The 20346-nt window shown below is 41.1% G+C and overlaps 1 protein-coding gene across 8 annotated transcripts in view; it reads right to left on the bottom strand.

Annotated features, from left to right (window-relative positions):
* The window catches only part of LOC149126202 (uncharacterized), a 56062-nt gene extending 36066 nt beyond the window's left edge, over positions 1-19996 (bottom strand). Inside the window, exons 1-5 of one of the 8 annotated variants that reach the window (XM_089335248.1) lie at positions 19543-19996; positions 19148-19269; positions 16158-16274; positions 13579-13662; positions 4578-5111 (exon numbers count right to left, since the gene is read on the bottom strand). In XM_089335248.1, coding sequence (XP_089191374.1) covers positions 5037-5111; positions 13579-13662; positions 16158-16274; positions 19148-19183 — 312 coding nt within the window. In that variant the 5' untranslated portion in view covers positions 19184-19269; positions 19543-19996 and the 3' untranslated portion in view covers positions 4578-5036. Of the gene's footprint in view, positions 1-4576; positions 6034-8045; positions 9659-10360; positions 11445-13578; positions 13663-16157; positions 16275-19147; positions 19270-19542 lie in introns of those variants that run through there. The other 7 variants (XM_089335250.1, XM_089335247.1, XM_089335251.1 and 4 more) reach the window with 7 other exon arrangements.
* Between the last annotated feature and the right edge of the window lie 350 nt (positions 19997-20346).

Genomic DNA, 20346 nt, shown 5'->3' on the forward strand with positions numbered 1-20346 from the left:
TGCAGAAATTCAAGAATCAAGAATAAGGAAGATGGGGGGGTTCCAAGATGGTAGAATAGGACAGGATGATCCGAATCACATGGGGAAAAAAATAATAGCTAAAAGGGAAGAAGAGACATGCCTGAGATAAGGCTGTGGGAAATTCTCAGCAGGAAATCCAACAAGAACAGAAGAGACTGTCCAGGTCCACACTGAAAGAACAAATAAGAAAAGGAAATGGCAGAGACTTGGACCAGAGAGGTGAGCACAAGCCCCCTGGCAGACCAGGTGAGGGGAAAATCCACAGGTCTACACAGCTGCAGATAGCAGCAGAAAGGAGAGTTTGGTGAATTGCTTTTGAAGTTCCACATGAGAAGAAAGGAAAATATAAAGAAACAAATAGGGAGGTCAGGCACCTCTCTCCTCCCCCCACTAACCCAGTCTTGCAGCTGGCTAGGAGAAACCATTTTGCCCCTTTGTTTATATTTTTGGATGCAAGCTGGGGACTGCCACCCTTGCCTTCCATGCACATGCCCAGCAATAGCGGGAGTCACCTCACCTCACTCCCCACCCAAAACTGGAGGCCACAGCAGTTCAGAAGAATTTCTTCCCCCATGATGCAAGCTATACAGTAAGAGGAAGCCCTGCCTATCAGAAGCTCCTACCCATTCTCACCACTATTGAGAAGTGAGCCAAGCTCCAGAAGGCAGGCTCCATGCACTCCCTTGCAACATACAAACACATAGCAGCTCATAACAGAGGGAACTGTGCTCACAGGAAAGTCTCCACAGATTAGGGGTGCAGTTCATTAAGCAGTGCGAAGTAGTGCTGAACATACCAGACACTAACACCAGGGCATCCCACAACTGTGAGGAGAAGAATGGGTCAAAACAACTTAGATAACTGCTCCACCCTGGAATACTGAACACAGTACCCAGGCCACATCTAGCATATACCTTTTTGTACTCACTGAAAGGACAGACATTCCACTAAACCACAAAGACACAAATCAAAGAGAAAAGCAACCAGACCAAAAAAATACACAAATGCCAAAAAAAAAAGGAAAAATGCTAACTAAGAATAAGGAAGACATTATGAGCTCCACCAAAGGAACACAACAACACTTCAATAGTAGAAGCTGAAGATGAAGAGATTGAGGATATGCCAGAAATACAATTCAGAAATTAATCATCAGATTACTTAAAAGCAATCAGAAGCAAATTCATGAACTAAATGAAAAGTATTCCCATGAAATTAAGATATTAAAGAGAAGTCAGAATGAAATCCTGAAAATGAAGAATTCAATAGATCAAATAAAAATGCAGTGGAAAGCCTCAACAGCAGAATAGGTGAGACAGAAGAAAAAATATCAGAACTAGAAGACAAATTTCTGGAAATTTTACAGTCAGATGAAAAAAGAAGAAATTAGAAAACTGAAAAACATTGCTGGAGATCTACAAGATACTATCAATGGATCCAATATACAGGTCCTAAGAAAAGATCCTAAAATGTGCATGAGAGAAATGCCAGACCACATTCAGAGGAACCCAGTTAGACTCACTGTGGATGTTTCATCAGAAGTGCTACAGGAAAGGAGAGAATGGTGAGGCATATTCCAAGTTTTAAGAAAAAAAATGTCAACCCAGAATACTGTACCCTGCAAAGCTCTCATTTATGAATGAAGGTGAGATAAAGATCATCCATCACAAACAGAAATTGAAAGAATTTGTAACTAGCCACCCAGCCCTACAAAAGATGCTCAAGGATATACTATACACAGAAACAGGAACATCATTATGAAAGAAAGTGAAGGCAGAAAATTGCTCAGTAAAAGCTCAAAGGAAACCCAAAGTAAAAAATTAGGACTATTAATGGAAATATGCCAGGGCAAAGTAATCACTTAATAATAGTCATCCTAAATGTAAATGGTCTCAACTCTCCCACTAAAAGATACAGACTGGGGCCAGTGCTGTGGCATAGTGGGTAAAGCCACTGCCTGAAGTGCCAGCATCCTATATGGGCACTGGTTCAAGTCCTGGCTGCTCCACTTCTGATACAGCTCTTTGCTATGGCCTGGGAAAGCAATAGAAGATGGCCCAAGTTCTTGCAGCCATGTGGGAGACCCAAAAGAAGCTCCTGCCTCCTGGCTCCGGATTGGTGCAGCTCCACCATTGCAGCCATCTGAGGAATGAACCAGCTGGTGGAAAACCTCTCTCTCTCTCTCTCTCTCTCGCTCTCGCTCTCTCCCTGTGCCTCTCCTTCTTTCTCTACACAACTCTGACTTTCAAATAAATAAATAAATCAAAAAAAGATACAGACTGGCAACATGGATTAATAAAGAAAACCCATCTGTTTGCTGCCTACAAGAAACACATCTCACCAGAAAAGATTCATGAAGACTAAAAATGAAAATATGGAAAAAGATAAACCATTATAGGGCTGGTGATGTGTCTCATTAGGCTAATCCTCCACCTGCGGTGCCAGTACCCCGGGTTCTAGTCCCGGTTGGGGTGCCAGATTCTGTCCCAGTTGCTCCTCTTCCAGTCCAGCTCTCTGCTGTGGCCTGGGAGTGCAGTGGAGGATGGCCCAGGTCTCTGGGCCCTGCACCCACATGGGAGACCAGGAGGAAGCACCTGGCTCCCGGCTTCAGATTGGTGCAGTGTGCCGGCCGCAATGTTCTGGCCATAGCGGCCACTTGGGGGGTGAACCAATGGAAAAGGAAGACATTTCTCTCTGTCTCTCTCTCTCTCTCTCTCTCACTGTCTAACTCTGCCTGTCAAAAAGAAAAAAAAAAAAAGATAAACCATGCTAGCAGAAACCAAAAAAGAGCTGGTATAGCCAACCTAATATCACACAAAATAGACTTTAACATAAAAACTATTTAAAGAGACAAAAAAGAGAATTATATAATGATTAAGGAATCAATTCAACAGGAAGATGTGACTATTATAAATATATATGCACCTAATTACAGGTTAGCTGACAATTTAAAAGAAATACTAGGAGATTTAAAGGGAAATATAGACTCAAAATGGTAATGGGGGACTTCAATACCTCAATTTCAGCAATGTACTGATCAACCAAACAGAAAATCAGCAAGGAAACAACAGAGTTAATTGATACTACAGATCGAATGGACCTAACAGATAACTACAGAGTTTTTGACTCTACAGCCACAGAGTACATATTCTTCTCACCAGTGCATGGAACTCTCTCTAGGATTGACCACATGCTAGGCCATAAAGCAAGTCTCAGTAAATTCAAAAAAAGTCGAAATCATACCTTGCATATTCTCTGACCACAATGGAATCAAGTAGGTAATCAGCAACTCGGGAATCCCAAGAACGTATGCAAACATATGGAGACTGAACAACATGCTCCTAAACAAACAGTGGGTCACTGAGGAAATAAAAAAATTTCTGGAAACAAATGAACATGACAATACAACATATCAAAATTTATGAGATACAGTAAAAGCAGCATTAAGAGGAATGCTCTCAATGTGTTTATGGTAACTGGAGATTACACCAAGAAATTGTAAAGGCACCATATAAATGAGATATCAGTACATCTCAAAGATCTAGAAAAATAAAAGCAAAGCAAACCCACAACCAGTAGGAGAAAAGAAATAATTAAAATTAGAAAATAAATCAACAAAGCTGAAACAAAAAAAATACAAAAGATTAGCAAAATGAAGAGTTGGTTTTTTGAAAAAATAAACAAAATTGAAACACCACTGTCCCAACTAACCAAAAAAGGAGAGAAAAGACCCAAAACAATATAAAAAGGGAAATGTAAAATAGACAACACAGAAATAAAAAGAATCATCAGAAATTACTACAAAGAGCTGTTTGCCAACAAAACAGGAAACCTAGAAGAAATAATAGATTCCTTGACACATAAAACTTACCTAAATTGAACCATGAAGACATAAAAAACTTAAACAGACCAATAACCAAGACAAAATTTGATCAGTAATAAAGACCCTTCCAACAACAACAACAACAAAAAGCCCAGTACCAGATGGCTTCAACATTGAATTCTAAAACATTTAAAGAAAAACTAACTCCAATTCTTCTCAAGCTATTCAAAACAATCAAAAGTGAGAGAATCCTCCCAAATTATTTCTATGAAGTCAGCATTACCTTAATTCCTAAACCTGAAAAAGATTCAACAGAGAAAGAGAACTACAGACCAATCTCAATGATGAACATAGATACAAAAATCCTCAACAAAATACTACAATTTGAATTCAACAACACATCAGAAAGATCATCCACCCAGATCTAGTGAGATTTAATCCTGGTATGCAGGGATGGTACAACATTCACAAATAAATGTTATACATAACATTAACAAACTGAAGAATAAAAACCATATGATTATCTCAATAGATGCAGAGAAAGCATCTGATAAAATACAATAGACTATTTTTTTATTTTTTTAACTTTTATTTAGTAAATATAAATTTCCAAAGTATAGTTTATGGATTACAATGGCTTCCCCCCCATAATTTCCCTCCCATTCGCACCCCTCCCATCTCCCGCTCCCTCTCCCATTCCATTCACATCAAGATTAATTTTCAATTATCTTTACATACAGAAGATCGATTTAGTATATATTAAGTAAAGATTTCATCAGTTTGCACCCACACAGAAACACAAAGTGTAAAATACTGTTTCAGTACTAGTTATAACATTATTTCACATTGGACAACACATTAAGGACAGATCCCACATGAGAAGTATGTACACAGTGACTCCTGTTGTTGACTTAACAATTTGACACTCTTGTTTATGGCGTCAGTAATCTCCCTAGGCTCTAGTCATGAGTTGCCAAGGCTATGGAAGCCCCCTGAGCTCGCCAACTTTGATCTTATTTAGACAAGGTCATAGTCAAAGTGGAAGTTCTCTCCTCCCTTCAGAGAAAGGTACCTCCTTCTTTGATGGCCCCGTCCTTTCCACTGGGATCTCACTCGCAGAGATCTTTCATTTAGGTCTTCTTTTTTTTCCCAGAGTGTCTTGACTTTCCATGCCTAAAATACTCTCATGGACTCTTCAGCCAGATCCAAATGCCTTAAGGGCTGATTCTGAGGCCAGAGTGCTGTTTAGGACATCTGCCATTCTATGAGTCTGCTGTGAAAAATACAACACCCTTTCAAGATGAAAACTTTAAGCAAATTTGGAACAGAAGGAACATTTCTCAGCACAATCAAAGCAATATATGAAAACCTACAGCCAATGTCCTATTGAAAAGTTGGAAGCAACCCCATTGAGATCCAGAACCAGACAAGGGTGCCACTAGCACCACTGCTTTTAGTAAGAGCCACTAGACAAGAAAAGGATGTCAAAGGGAAACAAATTGGGATGGATGAAGTCAAACTATTGCTATTTGCAGATTACAAGACCCTATACATAGGGGATCCAAAAGACTCCACTTAGAGACTATTGGAACTCATAAAAGAGTTTGGAAATATAGTAGGATATAAAATAAACTCAGAAAAAATCAACAGCCTTTTTGTATACAGACAAACCCACAGCTGAGAACAACCTTCTAAGATCAATCCCATTCACAATAGCTACCAAAAAAAAATCAAATACCTTGGAATAAATTTAATCAAGGATATCAAAGATCTCTACAATGAGAATTACAAAACATTAAAGAAAGAATTAGAAGAAGACACAAAAATAGAAAAATCTTCCATGTTCATGGATTGGAAGAATCAGTATCATCAAACCGTCCATACTATAGAAAACAATTTACCGATTCAACATGATACCAATTAAAATACCAATGACATTCTTCTCAAATACAGAAAAAATGATGTGGAAATTCATATGGAAATAGAGGAGACCCCGAATAGCTAAAGCAATCTTACACAACAAACCAAAGCCAGAGGCATCACAATACCAGGTTTCAAGACATACTACATGGAGCCGGAGCTGTAGCATAGTGGTAACGCTGCCACCTGCAGTGCTGGCATCTCTGGCATCTCATATGGGCACTGGTTAGAGTCCTGGCTGCTCCACTTTTGATCCAGCTCTTTGTTATGGCCTGGAAAAGCAGTAGAAGATGGCCCAAGTCCTTGAGTCCCTGACTGGTATAGGAAACCTAAAGTAAGCTCCTGGCTCCTGGTTTCAGATTGGCACAAATCCAACCATTGTGGCCATCTGGGGAGTGAACCAATGGATGGAAGAACTCTCTCTCTCTCTCTCTCTCTCTCTCTCTGCCATTCTCTCCCTCTGCCTATCTGTAACTCTGCCTTTCAAATAAATAAATAAATTTTTTTTATAAAAAAAAGACATACTTCATGATAATTGCGATCAAAACAACCTGGTACTGGTACAAAAAACAGACATGTAGACCAATGGAACAGAATAGAAACACCCAAAATCAATCCAAATATCTACAACCAACTAATCTTTGACTAAGGAGCTAAAATCAAGCTGTGGAGCAAGGACAGTCACCTCAACAAATTGTGTTAGGAAAAATGGATTACCACAAGCAGAAGCGTTCAGCAAGACCTTTACCTGACACCTTTCACCAAAATGCACTCAAAATGGACTAAAGACCTAAATCTACAACCCAACACCATCAAGTTATTAGAGAACACTGGGGAACATCTACAAGACATTGGCATAGATAACGAGTTCTTGGAAAAGACCCCAGAGGCACAGGCAATCAAAGCTAAAAGAGATAAATGGGATTACATCAAATTGAGAAGCTTCTGCACTGCAAAAGAAATAATCAGTATAGTGAAGAGACAACTGACAGAATGGTAGAAAATATTCACAGGGTCCGGCGCTGTGGCACAGCAGGTTAAAGCCCTGGCCTGAAGCACCAGCATCCCATATGGGCACAGGTTCTAGTCCCAGCCGCTCCACTTCCAATCCAGCTCTCTGCTATGGCATTGGAAAGCAGTAGAAGATGGCCCAAGTCCTTGGTCCCCTGAACCCACATGGAAGACCTGGAAGAAGCTTCTGGCTCCTGGCTTTGGATCAGTACATCTCCAGTCATTGCGGCCATCTGGGGACTCAACCAGCAGATGGAAGACCTCTCTCTCTGTCTCCTCTCTCTGTCTTTCAAATAAATAAAATAAATCTTTAAAAAAATTCACAAACTATACAATTGATAAAGGATTAATAACCAGAATACATAAAGAAATCAAGAAACTCAACAACAACAAAACAAACAATTCAGTTAAGAAATGTGCAAAAGACTTAAACATTTTTCTAAAGAGGAAATTCAAATGGCCAAAAGACACATGAAAAAATGCCTAGCATCACTGGACGTCAGAGAAATGCAGATCAAAACCACAATGAGGTTTCACCTCACCCCAGTTAGAACAGCTTTCATACAGAAATCAACAAACAACAGATAGAAAAGATGTGAGGGAAAAGGTACCCTAATCCACTGTTGGTGAGAATGTAAATTGATAAAGCCACTATGGAAGACAGTGTGGAGATATCTTAGAGGTCTAAACATAGACCTACCATATGACCCAGCCACTCCACCCCTGGGAATCTGCCAAAGGGAAATAAAATCAGCATATGAAAGAGCTATCTGTACCTCCATGTTTATGGAAGCTCAATTCACAATAGCAAAGACATGGAATCAACCCAAATATGCATCAAGTGAAGACTGGATAAAGAATTTATGGGATATGTACACCATGGAATACTACACAACAGTAAAAAAAAATGAAGTGCGATCATTTGCAACAAAATGGACAAAACTGGAAAATATCATACTTAGTGAAATAAGCCAACTCAAATGGACAAATTCTATACATTCTCCTTGATCTGTGATAACTAATAGAGTACCTAAAAGGCAACATGTATAAATGAAATTGAAAATATGAGAAGCAATGATTTTAAACAGCTCATCTCTTGACTATTGAGGAACATTTTATTCTATATTTTTGGATATCTTTTCTTTCTTTTCCTTTATAATATTTTCCTTATTTTTTTCTCTTTCATATGGATCATTTAACTCTATACTTAACATAGAGTTAATCACATATGTATAAAGTTAATTGAAAATAGATCTTAGTAAAGAATAAGAAAGAATAAGAAAGGGAAGAGGAAGCAGGGTGAGAGGGTGGGCATGGTGGGAAGAATTACCAAGATCCTAAAGCTGTAAATTTGAAATGTATGAAGTTCGTAACTGCAAAGCACTATAGTCCTACAAACTTCACTACAGACTGACTTCTAAGAATACAGCTAAACAGTTTGCCATAGGACCCTAAAATCCCTTAAGCTGGCTGATAAAAATGGCAGCTTAAGTGTTATAAAAACCAAATAGGATTAAGTGGTAAAATGACCCTATAGACAGGATCAAGTGATAAAGTGATCATACAAATAGGACTAAGTATATGGAAACAATAATAGACAAAATTAAAAAGGAATGAAGACACCAACATGGGAAGTAGTCCATATAGGAGAATCAGAATTACAATCACTTTAAGTAGCACTCTGACTTCAGAATCAACCCTTAATGCACTCTGGTCTGACCGGAAAGCCCAGGGGGAGCATTTCATGCATGTAAAGCCAAGAAACTCTGGCAAAAAAATGTCCTACAAAAAGAACCCCTGTGCAAAGAAGTGGCCACCACAGAAGGATGTACTTTTCTCTGAAGAGAGGAAAGAACTTCTACTTTGCTTATGTCCTTGTCAAGCTAGTGGATCCAAAAGATTGAGGCAGATCATGTCAAGAGCCTTGGGTGATCACTGATGTCATATATAAGAGTGCTATTTGTTAAATAAACAACAAGAGTCACTGTGCACTAACTTCCCACACAGGACCTCTGTCCCTGAAGAGTAGTACCATGAAACTTAATAGCAAAACTTGTTCTCAAGAATCACTTGCTTTTAGTGTATTAAATGGAGGATATTATTATGTCTCATAGTTATGTCTAAGGGCTCATAAAAGATGTATCATCCTTGGGTTCTTCTTTAAAGACAGAAAGTTTCTAAAAGAAAAAAGTGGGAGGAAGGAAGGGAAAAGAAGAAGGGGGAAAGCAAAATCACCTTTAAGAAGCAACAACATAGAATAGCCTTTTTATAGACTGTTGAGGAACAGGGTTTTTTACTCCATTCATTCTTTTTTTTATTTCTTTTTCTTTTTCTTATTGGATAAGACAGGAGAGGGAGCAGGAAGGGGCGTAGAGAATAGGTAGGAGGGTGGATATGTTGGGAAAAATTACTATGTCGATAATGTTGCATTTATGAGATACATACAAATTTTTAAAAAATAATAAAATAAAAAATAAGGAAAACACTATGAGCCCCCAAAGGAACAGCATCAATATAAGAATGTGAAGATGAAGATATTGAGAAAATGGCAGAAATGGAATTCAAAAAATTAATCATAGGATTACTCAAAAGCAATCAGAAGCAAATCCACAAATAAAAGAAAACAATGCATGATATGAATGAAAATTTTTGCCATGAAATTGAGATCTTAAAGAGAAATCAAAATGAAATACTAAAATGAAGGATTCAATAGATTGCCCAGCGCCATGGCTCACTAAGTTAATCCTCCGCCTGCAGCACCGGCACCCTGGGTTCTAGACCCCGTTGGGGCGCCGGATTCTGTCCCAGTTGCTCCTCTTTCAGTCCAGCTCTCTGCTGTGGCCCGGGAATGCAGTGGAGGATGGCCCAGGTCCTTGGGCCCTGCACCTGCATGGGAGACCAGGAGGAAGCACCTGGCTCCTGGCTTCGGATCACACAGCGCGCCGACCGCGATGTGCCAGCCATAGTGGCCACTTTGGGGGTGAACCAATGGAAAAAGAAAGACCTTTCTCTCTGTCTGTCTGTCTCTCTCTCTCTCTCACTGTCTAACTCTGCCTGTCCAAAAAAAATTCAATATATCAAATAAAAATACAGTAGAAAGTCTTAACAACAGAGTTGGTAGGCAGAAGAAACAACATTTGAGCTAGAAGACACATCTCTCGAACTTTTACAGTCAGACCAAATTATTGAAATTAGAAAACTTAAAGCCGGCGCCGTGGCTCAATAGGCTAATCCTCCACCTTGCGGCGCCGGCACACCGGGTTCTAGTCCCGGTTGGGGCGCCGGATTCTGTCCCGGTTGCCCCTCTTCCAGGCCAGCTCTCTGCTATGGCCAGGGAGTGCAGTGGAGGATGGCCCAGGTGCTTGGGCCCTGCACCCCATGGGAGACCAGGAAAAGCACCTGGCTCCTGGCTCCTGCCAGGATCAGCGCGGTGCGCCGGCTGCAGCGGCGGCCATTGGAGGGTGAACCAACGGCAAAAGGAAGACCTTTCTCTCTCTGTCTCTCTCTCTCACTGTCCACTCTGCCTGTCAAAAAAAAAAAAAAAAAAAAAAAAAAAAGAAAACTTAAAAACAGTGTTGGAGATACATGGGATACTGTCAAACAACCCAATATATGGGTCTTAGGAGTGTCTGAAGGTGTGTAAAGAGAGAAGAGATTGGAAGGCCTACTTAGTGAAATAATGACAGAAAACTTCCATAATAAGGAGAAATTCTACATGAATTTCTACATGAAGCACATAGAAGCTACATGAAGCACATGAAACTTCTAACAGATATGACCAGGAAGGATCTTTACCACACACATTGTAACCAAACTTTCCACAGTAAAGCATAAAGAAAAGATTCTAAAAGTGCATGAGATGGCCAGCGCTGCGGCTCAATAGGCTAATCCTCTGCCTTGCGGCGCCGGCACACCGGGTTCTAGTCCCAGTTGGGGTGCCGGATTCTATCCCGGTTGCCCCTCTTCCAGGCCAGCTCTCTGCTGTGGCCAGGGAGTGCGGTGGAGGATGGCCCAAGTCCTTGGGCCCTGCACCCCATGGGAAACCAGGAAAAAGCACCTGGCTCCTGCCATCGGATCAGCGCAGTGCGCCGGCCGCAGCGTGCCAGCTGCGGCGGCCATTGGCGGGTGAACCAAGGGCAAAGGAAGACCTTTCTCTCTGTTTCTCTCTCACTGTCCACTCTGCCTGTCAAAAAAAAATTTTAAAAAGTGCATGAGAGAAATGCCAGATTACTTTAAAATGATCTCCAATTAGACTCACAGTTGACTTCTCATCAGAAACCCTACATGTTAGAATACAATGGCAAGATATAGTCCAAATTTTAAGAGAAAAAACCTCAATACAGAATATTGTTCCCTGAAAAACTCTGATTTATAAATGAAGGTGAAATACAGACCTTCCATAACAAACAGAAAGTGAAAGAATTTCTCACCACTTGGCCAGCTTAACAAAAGATGCTAAAGGATGTGCTACACACAGAAACACAGAAAGAAAGCCATCATCATGAAAGAATGTGAAGACAGAAAAATCTCCTGGTTACGATACAAAAGAAATCCAAAGCAGGGCGGCGCCATGGCACAGTGGGTTAATCCTCTGCCTGTGGTGCCAGCATCCCATGTGAGCACCAGTTCTAGTCCCGGCTGCTCCTCTTCCAATTCAGCTCTCTGCTATGGCCTGGGAAAACAGTAGAGGATGGCTCAAGTCCTTAGGCTCCTGTACCCGCATGGGAGACCAGGAAGAAGCACCTGGCTCCTGGCTTCAGACAGGCACAGCTCTGGCTGTTGTGGCCATTGTGGGAGGAACCAGCGGAAGGAAAACCTTTCTCTCTGTCTCTCTCTCTCTCTCATTGTCTGTAACTCTGCCTCTCAAATAAATAAATAAAATCTTAAAAAAAAAATAAAGAAATTGAGTCCCTGTTAAAATAAGAAGAAGAAATCCAAAGCAAATGATAGGAATATTCACAGAAAAAAAGGCAGGGCCAAGTAGTTACTTATCAATAGTTACCTTGAATGTAAATAGCCTCAACTATCCAGTAAAGTGGCACAGACTGGCTGAATGCATTACAAATCAAGCTGCCTACAAGAAACACACCTTACCAACAAAAACACACATAGACTGAAAGTGAAAGGACAGAAAAAGATATTCCATGCTAACAGGAAAAAAAGGGGACAGGGTGAGGCATCCTAATATGAGACAAAATAGACTTTAGCACAAAAAAATGTTAAAACAGACAAAGAAGGGCACTATGTAATGATTAATGGATCAGTCCAACAGGAAGAAATGACTATAATAAATGTATATGTGCCCAACTACAGGGTATCCGGCTATCTAAAAAACAGATAATGGGCCGGCGCCACGGCTCACTAGGCTAATCCTCCGCCTAGCGGCGCTGGCACACCGGGTTCTAGTCCTGGTCGGGGCGCCGAATTCTGTCCCGGTTGCCCCTCTTCCAGGCCAGCTCTCTGCTGTGGCCAGGGAGTGCAGTGGAGGATGGCCCAGGTGCTTGGGCCCTGCACTCCATGGGAAACCAGGAAAAAGCACCTGGCTCCTGGCTCCTGCCATCGGATCAGCGCGGTGCGCCGGCCACAGTGCGCCGGCCACGGCGGCCATTGGAGGGTGAACCAACAGCAAAAGGAAGACCTTTCTCTCTGTCTCTCTCTCTCTCTCTCTCACTATTCACTCTGCCTGTCAAAAAAAAAAAAAAACAGATAATGGATCTAAAGGGAGACATAGACTCATAGACTCCAATATAATAACAATGGAGAACTTCAACACCCCGCTTTCATCACTGGATAGATAAGCCAGAAAGAAAATCAACAAAGAAACAGCAGAGTTCATCGACACTATGACCAAATGTACTTAAATGATATCTAGAGAACTTTTCACCCTGCAGTGACAGAATACATATTCTTCTCAGCAGTGCACAGAACTTTCTCTAGGATAGACCATAAAATGGGCCATAAAGCAAGTCTCAGCCAATTCAAAAAAATCAAAATCATACCGTGCACATTCTCTGATCACAATCGATTGAAACTCAAAATCAACAACTCAAGAATCTCAAACATATACAAACACATGGATACAGAACAATATGTTCCTAAATAAATAGTGAGTCATAAAATAAAAGTGAAATAAAAAAATATCAAAACTTATGGGATACAGCAAAAGCAGTAGTAAGAGGGAAGTTTATAGCAGTTAATGCCTACATCAAGAAACTGGAAAGGTAAGAAAGAAATGAGTTGTCAATGCATCTCAAGAACCTATAAAAACAACAAAACAAACCCCATAATAGTAGGAGGGAAGAAATTATTAAAATTAAGGAACAAATAAACAAAATTGAAACCAAAGAAACAATACAAAAGACCAATGAAATGAATAGCTGGCTTTTTAAAAAAATAAATAAAATAGACACATCATTGGCCAAACTAACCAAAAAAAGAGGGAGAAGACCCAAATCAACAAAAGGAGATGAAAAAGGAAACGTAACAACAAATACCACATAAATAAAAAGAATCATTTTTCTGGATTTCTGGATACGTATGACCTACTAAATTGAGTTATGAAGACATAGAACATCTAAACACATCAATAACCAATATAGAGATTGAATCAGTAATAAAGACCCCCCCCCGCCCCGGCAAAAAAAAACCCGGGTCCCAATACCTTCACTGCTGAATTCTACTAGACATCTAAAGAAGAACTAATTCCAATTCTTCTCTGTTACAAACAATTGAAAGGAGGAAATCCTCCCAAACTCCTTCCATGAAGCCTGCATCACCTTAATTCCTAAGCCAGAAAAAAATAGTACCTTGGCCAGCAGGACACTGGTGTGATGTAAACAGAGTACCAGTACACCTTGGAGCTTGTGCTTCTGAGGTTCCTTCTTAGAACCCTAAGGAAAACAAAGAGGAACTGTCAGCCCCCACCATTACTAAGTGGGACCAAGCCAAATTTATTTGCCTAAGAAATTTTTTTAAAAATACATGTCTTCTGGGGCCAGCGCTGTGGCACATTGGGTTAAAGCCCCAGCCTGCAGTGCCAGCATCCCATATGGACACCGGTTCGAGTCCCGGCTGCTCCTCTTCAAATCCAGCTCTCTGCTGATGGCCTGGGAAAGCAGTAGAAGATGGCCCAAGTCCTTGGGTCCCTGCACCCACTTGGGAGACCTGGAGGAGGCTCCTGGCTCCTGGCTCCTGGCTTCGGATCGGCTCCGCTCTGGCTGTTGCAGTCATTTGAGGAGTGAATCAGCAGAATGGAAGACCTCTCTCTCTCCCTCTCTGACTCTACCTCTTTCTGTAACTCTGTCTTTCAAATAAATAAAATAATTCTTAATTATATATATATATATATACTATATATAATTATATATATATATATGTCTTCTTTCATTTCAGCATTATGGAACAAGATTTCACTTGCCACACTTACCATCAGCATCCAAAAAGTGTCTAATTCCATAAACTAGCTTGATTGAATCTGTGTACTTCACAACTAACATAATCTCAGTAAAACACACACTCTTTTTTGAAAATGTCAAACCACCCCACCCCCCACCTCGATCTGGGGACGACATCCACAGTGCTGCCCAGAGGTTTGTGATGATTTCAGGAGCAGAGCTTCTAATTAGCACCGAACAGTTTCCCAACAGCAGGTGGAGCATTCACATCAAAGATGAAACAAGCCTGAGGGAAGGCAGGGATATGGACAGGGTCGTACAGAAAAGCTCATCCCACTCTGATTCGGCATGTCCTATTTCCATGGCTATTCTGGTCTGTAAAGAGAAAACTAAACTCACTTATAGGAATTAGAGCTTATATTTTCTAAGCTTTGCCTCATGAACTTAGCTCAAAGAAAAGTGATAGAGGATGTTGGATGTACATGGCACTTCCAAAGGTTTGTGGAAAATGGAATTAGAAGTTAAGCTTATTTTGCTGCTAAAAATTTTGAAATCCATACATACAGAGGGTCTTCAGAAAGTTCATGGAAAGTATGTATTATGAAAAACTATCTATGGGTTTTAATTTTATGCAATAAAAACATATCTTTTCATTTTAAGAGATTTATTTATTTGAAAGGCAGAGTTACACAGAAAAAGAGACAGATAGATCTGTCATCTGCTGTTTACTCCCCAAATGGCTGTAACAACTGGGGCTGGGCTAGGTCAAAATCAGGAGCCAGGAGCTTCATCTAGGTTTCCCACAAAAGTCCAGGGGCCCAAGGACTTGGGCCATGTGCTTTTCCAGGCACATTACCAGGAAACTGGATCAGAAATGGAGAAACTGGGGCTCAAACTCATACCCATATGGGGTGCCAGCATTAAAGGTAGCAACTTAACCTACTGTACCACAACACCAGCCCCAAATAAAGTTACCTTTAATTCTATTTTTCTACAAACTTCTTGGTGTACACTCATATGAGCAACTGTACACACACTTAGTATACACTCCAAAGTATATGGATTAACTATGTGTTACACTTTATTTTTTATGTTTCCTGTAACAGCAAGTCACTCGATGACTTTAAGCATATAACTTTATTATATTATAATTCTGAAGGTCAGAAGCCCCAAATGAGTCTTACAAGGCTTCCTACTGGGCTCCTTCCTTCTGAGGATTCTAGAGGGGAATCTGTTGCTTTCTTCCAACCCAGGAATCCACCTGCACTCCTGGGATCATGACCTTCACTGAAACTTCTTGATTACACCAATGTGTCTCTACTTCCTACATTGGCCTCTTCATCCAAGAACATTTGTGATTCCATTGTGATTATGTAAAATAATCTCCCCATCTCAGAATCCTTTCCATCTGCAGAATTCCTTTTGCTACATAAGGTAACACAGTCACAAGTTCCATGGATCAGAACATGGGCAATTTTGGTGGCCATTATTTGGTGTACATGGTTTTCAAAGGGTCTCTCCTTGCCCAGTCTAATACAGACACCTCCTTGCCCAGTCTAATACAGACACAACTGAATTAAAGTAAATCATTTCTACCAATCCATGACCATGGACTAGCTACCCCAAGGATTTTCTTGTCATTGATAACCAAGCCATCCTACCTGCCTTATGTGATGAAAACTCTATGCAAATGAATCGCACTTTCTTGTCCCAGCACATCTATCCAAACAATTTTTATAGACTTTCTTCTTAAATCAAAATGAAGAACAAATGTGGAAATTACAGAATGCAGATGCACATGGAACTTAGGAGAATCAATATCTGGTCAACAATAACTTAACAAGAAGATATTTCAGAGCCTCCAAGTCTCTCAGATGGATTAACTGATGTGAGCTATCCTGGTAGCAGTCAAACTAGACATTTTATCAAATTTCTAGAAGAGAATAATTGAGAGTAGTTAAGACAAACTGGAATTATCCACAGTAACTTACCACGGTGTTTTTTTCCTCATCCATAATGTCTCCAGGTAAGTGGAAACTTTTCCCTAGATGCTGTTGATTGCTGTGGGCAGCTACTTCACTCCCATTATGAATATTTGCTACCTTATCCTGTTGGAAAAATTATGACTTCTGAGAATTCAGAAAAATAAGCATTTGTTTAGAGCTTCCTTTCTATATGTCCCCATGCCTAGACAGGTGCCATGGAGAATATGAAGATAAATGAGTTCTCCAGAGGCTCCAAGTCTTGTGGAAGAGACAAACACATACAAAAACAAATCTAATGCAAGGGAACTGTGAACTGTAATCTAATAAAGATGTTAAAAATTGCAACAGAAGGACTGGGAGTGAAGAAATTCATGAGGACTTGGGACTTGAGATATACTTAGAGATACTTTCTGCACAAGACCTTGGGTATAAGAAATATCTTTAAAAGAAGTCTACATTTTGACAGATGAAATAGATGTGGCTTTTCTAGGTTCACTAAGGTTACAAACTCAAAAAATGCAGCTTACTTTTAGTGGCACTATCAAGATGTTGCCCAATGCTTCATATGTACAAGCCAAAATAATAACTTTCCTACCCACAACTCTGTTTAACCAGTCACTAATAATGTTGGCTTAAAATAGTGGTTTCCTTCCCCTCCCACAACCTTTTGTTCAAGTAGAATTCTATTCAGGTATCCAAAGCCTTCATATGAAATCCTAGAGTCTCTTCCCCAGCTCCTCCACACCCTACCCTCTCTCACAGCAGCTCCCAAGTGGGCTGCTCAAAGCAGTCTGGAAACCATGAATATAAATAAAAAGCTACTGCACAGCCAACCACCTTACTTATAGATAGAAACATTCCCCCAAGGATTCACACCCCTCATGTGTTTTTGGAGACAGCACTGTTACAGAAGATGGCACACTGGTGTCACTCATCTCAACACAAAAGACCTCTTTCTAGATTGTGTCTATTATTCTAAGGAGTTCTGACTTTGCTGTTGGGACTGAATTTTAAGATAATTAGGGTCACAGTGGCCTCTCACACCCCTTCCAAGCTGATCTGTCAGGATCGGTTTGCATGCCACGTTTTGGAACAGGCTGTACTGTGAGACAGTACTTCCCTTTGACATTGTTATCAGAAGGAAGAGAACCCAGTTGGTTTTGACAGTGGAATGACTGAAAGTTCCAGTGGATATGGGAAAGAGACACAGCCAAAGGAAGCCATTGTATGGAAGTGAGTACTAACCATCTCTCTCAGGAGCAGGTGTTTAGCCTAGCAGTTAAATAATAGTTAAGATATCCATGTCCCACATCAGAGTGCCTCAGTTCAATACCTCCCTGTGGCTCCTGGCTCCTGTTTCCCACCAACACAGACCAAGCAGACAATTGTGATGGCTCCCTCCATACACATGGGGACCTGGACTGAGCTCCCAGCTTTGGCTTTGAACTGGCCTAGGCCCTGGCTATTGCAGGTATTTGGGGAATGAACCAGCAGATGGAAGCTCTGTCTGTCCCTCTGCCTCTCATGTAAATGAAATTTTTTAAAAACTTTTAAACATCTCTCTCAGAGCACACTAATAGATATAGAGGCAATTTACAGAAGGTTAAGCCTGGTTCTTGCCTACAGAGATACTCACTCGGGAAAAATAAATGCTAGAACTGCCTCCTCAGGCCTCTCTACAAGTGATCAGAGCCGCAGCAAATGCAAATCAGTTCCTTTCAGCTCTATGGCATGATTTATTTGCACTCTTGTGAAAACTATGCCAAAAATTCACCACAAAGAAATGATGAAACATTGAGATGATGGGTATGTTAGTGACTAATAGTTAACTTTCACCTGAATAGCTCATTACCCCAATGTATACATGAATCAAAACATAGCATTCACCTCATAAATATGTACAAATATTATTTGTCAATTAAAAAGCAAGAGAGATGAAAACAACAATTCATTCTTCCTTTTTCTCCCCTAACAATATTTTACTTCACAGTTCCTAAGAATGTCTTTTACACATAAAGTGTGCTTGTTGATACAGAACAACCTCCAAAGCTGGCTGAACAAGTTGCTGCAGAATCCCCAAACCTGGGTTCTTGCAACGAATGTGCAGAAAGTCAATCACTCACATGAGAGCAGTAGAAGAAAGCAAGCACTGATTTCAGAGGAGCCAGGCAGCTATCCCCTAATTCCCAAGCTCCCCAAGGATTTCTGGGTGAAGGTTCTTACAGATTGAAGCTGAGACTGAAAAGTTCATGTTCAGCTCATGTCCAAGTTCATGGTTTGTCAGTAGGGTTCATGACCTTCCTTTAATTGGCTGATGATGCCATGCTCTTCAGGGAATTTTAAGGTGGCCAAGTGGGCTCAAGCCAGGCTGGAGGTCACATGCAGACAGTACTTTCTGCCCCAGACCTGGAATTCCCTTGCCCAGACCTGGAAGTCCCCTAAACAAAACCCTGATTCCAGCCATCAAGGTGTTATCTACTGGGAAGCAAATGACCTCATGAGTCCAATGATTCAAACCTAGCAGGACCAGTTGTACCACTCTCTCAATTCAGTGAATTGATTTCTGTGCTATCAAAAAATCAGGACAAGAAAATTTAAAGCATGGTTTTTCATAGTTCCTACTTTCTTCCCATGAATTTCTTCTGGAATTCAGCCAGTTTTATGACTGTACATGGCCCTTCCTGTGGTCCTATTCCTTACTGCATCCTTTGCCTCTCATTCCTGCATCCTTTATTCTTCTTTGTCCTCAGTCTCATTTCCTTTTGTCCCTCCAGAACCCACTCCATAAATTACTGCTATTTGCATCTCTGATCCTTCCCCTACATATGTAAAACTTTTTAGTCTCTCCTACTCGACAAAGTCCCCTTGTGTCTGTCCCTTCCTCTACTTTAGACATGCGGCCCAATAGCTGGCACCTTTCTCTTTCCATCTCCTGTTTCTCTTTCCTCCCTTCCCTCATCCCATGTAATTAAGAGTTCATTCTTTTCACTTCTTACCATGAATGTATGAGCCTGAAATTTCTCCTGAAACATCCAGTGGTCTTTTTAAATCATAATGAATACATCTTCCTTTTCCTTTCCACATTATAACCTTGTGATTAGCCTTATGACAACTGCACCTGTAAAGGAAATACATCTTCCTATTGCTTTATATACTGTAATTAACAAAAGCTAACTGCTAGCCTTGTGACTAATCAGAATATTTGCTCAACAGCTGAATAATGCTTGCCCTAGAATTTCAGGGGATAACTGCAAGGAAATGGTTAAAATTTCAACCCTCACATAAGGAAAGAAATTCTGACCACCAGCCAAAAATAGTCAGGCTTCATACCAAAGAAATCTCCACTTGGTTGACATCAGGATGACTAAAAGAACTGACCCTGGAGACCTACCTTCCTGTCGCTCCCCGTCTTCATGGAGGAACGACACAGGACCCTGCGCTGTTCTTTTGTCTGCTCAGCCCTCCCCGGGTTTGCTGCTGGTTCTTCCCGAGTTGGCTACCGACCCTTCCACCTCCGTGGAAGGGCAGTTCCCCCTAGCCACTTTCCCCACTTCTGCAGGGGAGCGGCACACCGCCGGCCGGCTCTCTCGGGGGCTGCACAGGTGTTCCTTCAGATAGATGTTCCTCGTGCATGTTGTCTCTCTCCTCCTTTATAGTCCCCTTCCACCAATCCCAACTCTGCTACCCACACGCCGAGTACGCTGCTCTCCTCCAATCAGGAGCAGCTCCTGCAGCTTGTCAAGTTGGTGAGAGGCAGCTGGGTAGAAGCTGTTTCCTCCTCTCCCAGCGCCATATTGTGGGAGAGCAGATGCATAGAATAAGTCTTAATTCCAGTAACTTAGTCTAGTCCGAGTTGCTCCCAGTTCCTCCCCACACCTACCAGCAAATTAACTAGACCCATTATCTTCCTTAACCTCCCTCAATTCCCATGTCCCCTTTAGAAGTCCTCCTGCTAACTTGCAAACTGGGAAAAACACTTTTGAGATGGAAGATTTCTGCCGTTCCCTCAAGACCACTAGCTTCTTAAGTAAACCCATTCTCCTGCATCAATGCTCATCTCTAGTGAATTGGTTGTCCAGTGTCTTAGCAGCCTGGGCCAAATTTTAAAGGCATCACCACCAGTCCTCAAATCTTCTTGTCTCTTTTGGTGCTCATTCACCTAGAGCCTTGAGTGAGCTGATGGCTGAAACCTCTC

The sequence above is a fragment of the Oryctolagus cuniculus genome, chromosome 6 (assembly GCF_051225735.1).
Source record: "Oryctolagus cuniculus isolate XC-2025 breed Fujian yellow rabbit chromosome 6, ASM5122573v1, whole genome shotgun sequence".
In the NCBI taxonomy this organism is placed as follows: domain Eukaryota; kingdom Metazoa; phylum Chordata; class Mammalia; order Lagomorpha; family Leporidae; genus Oryctolagus; species Oryctolagus cuniculus.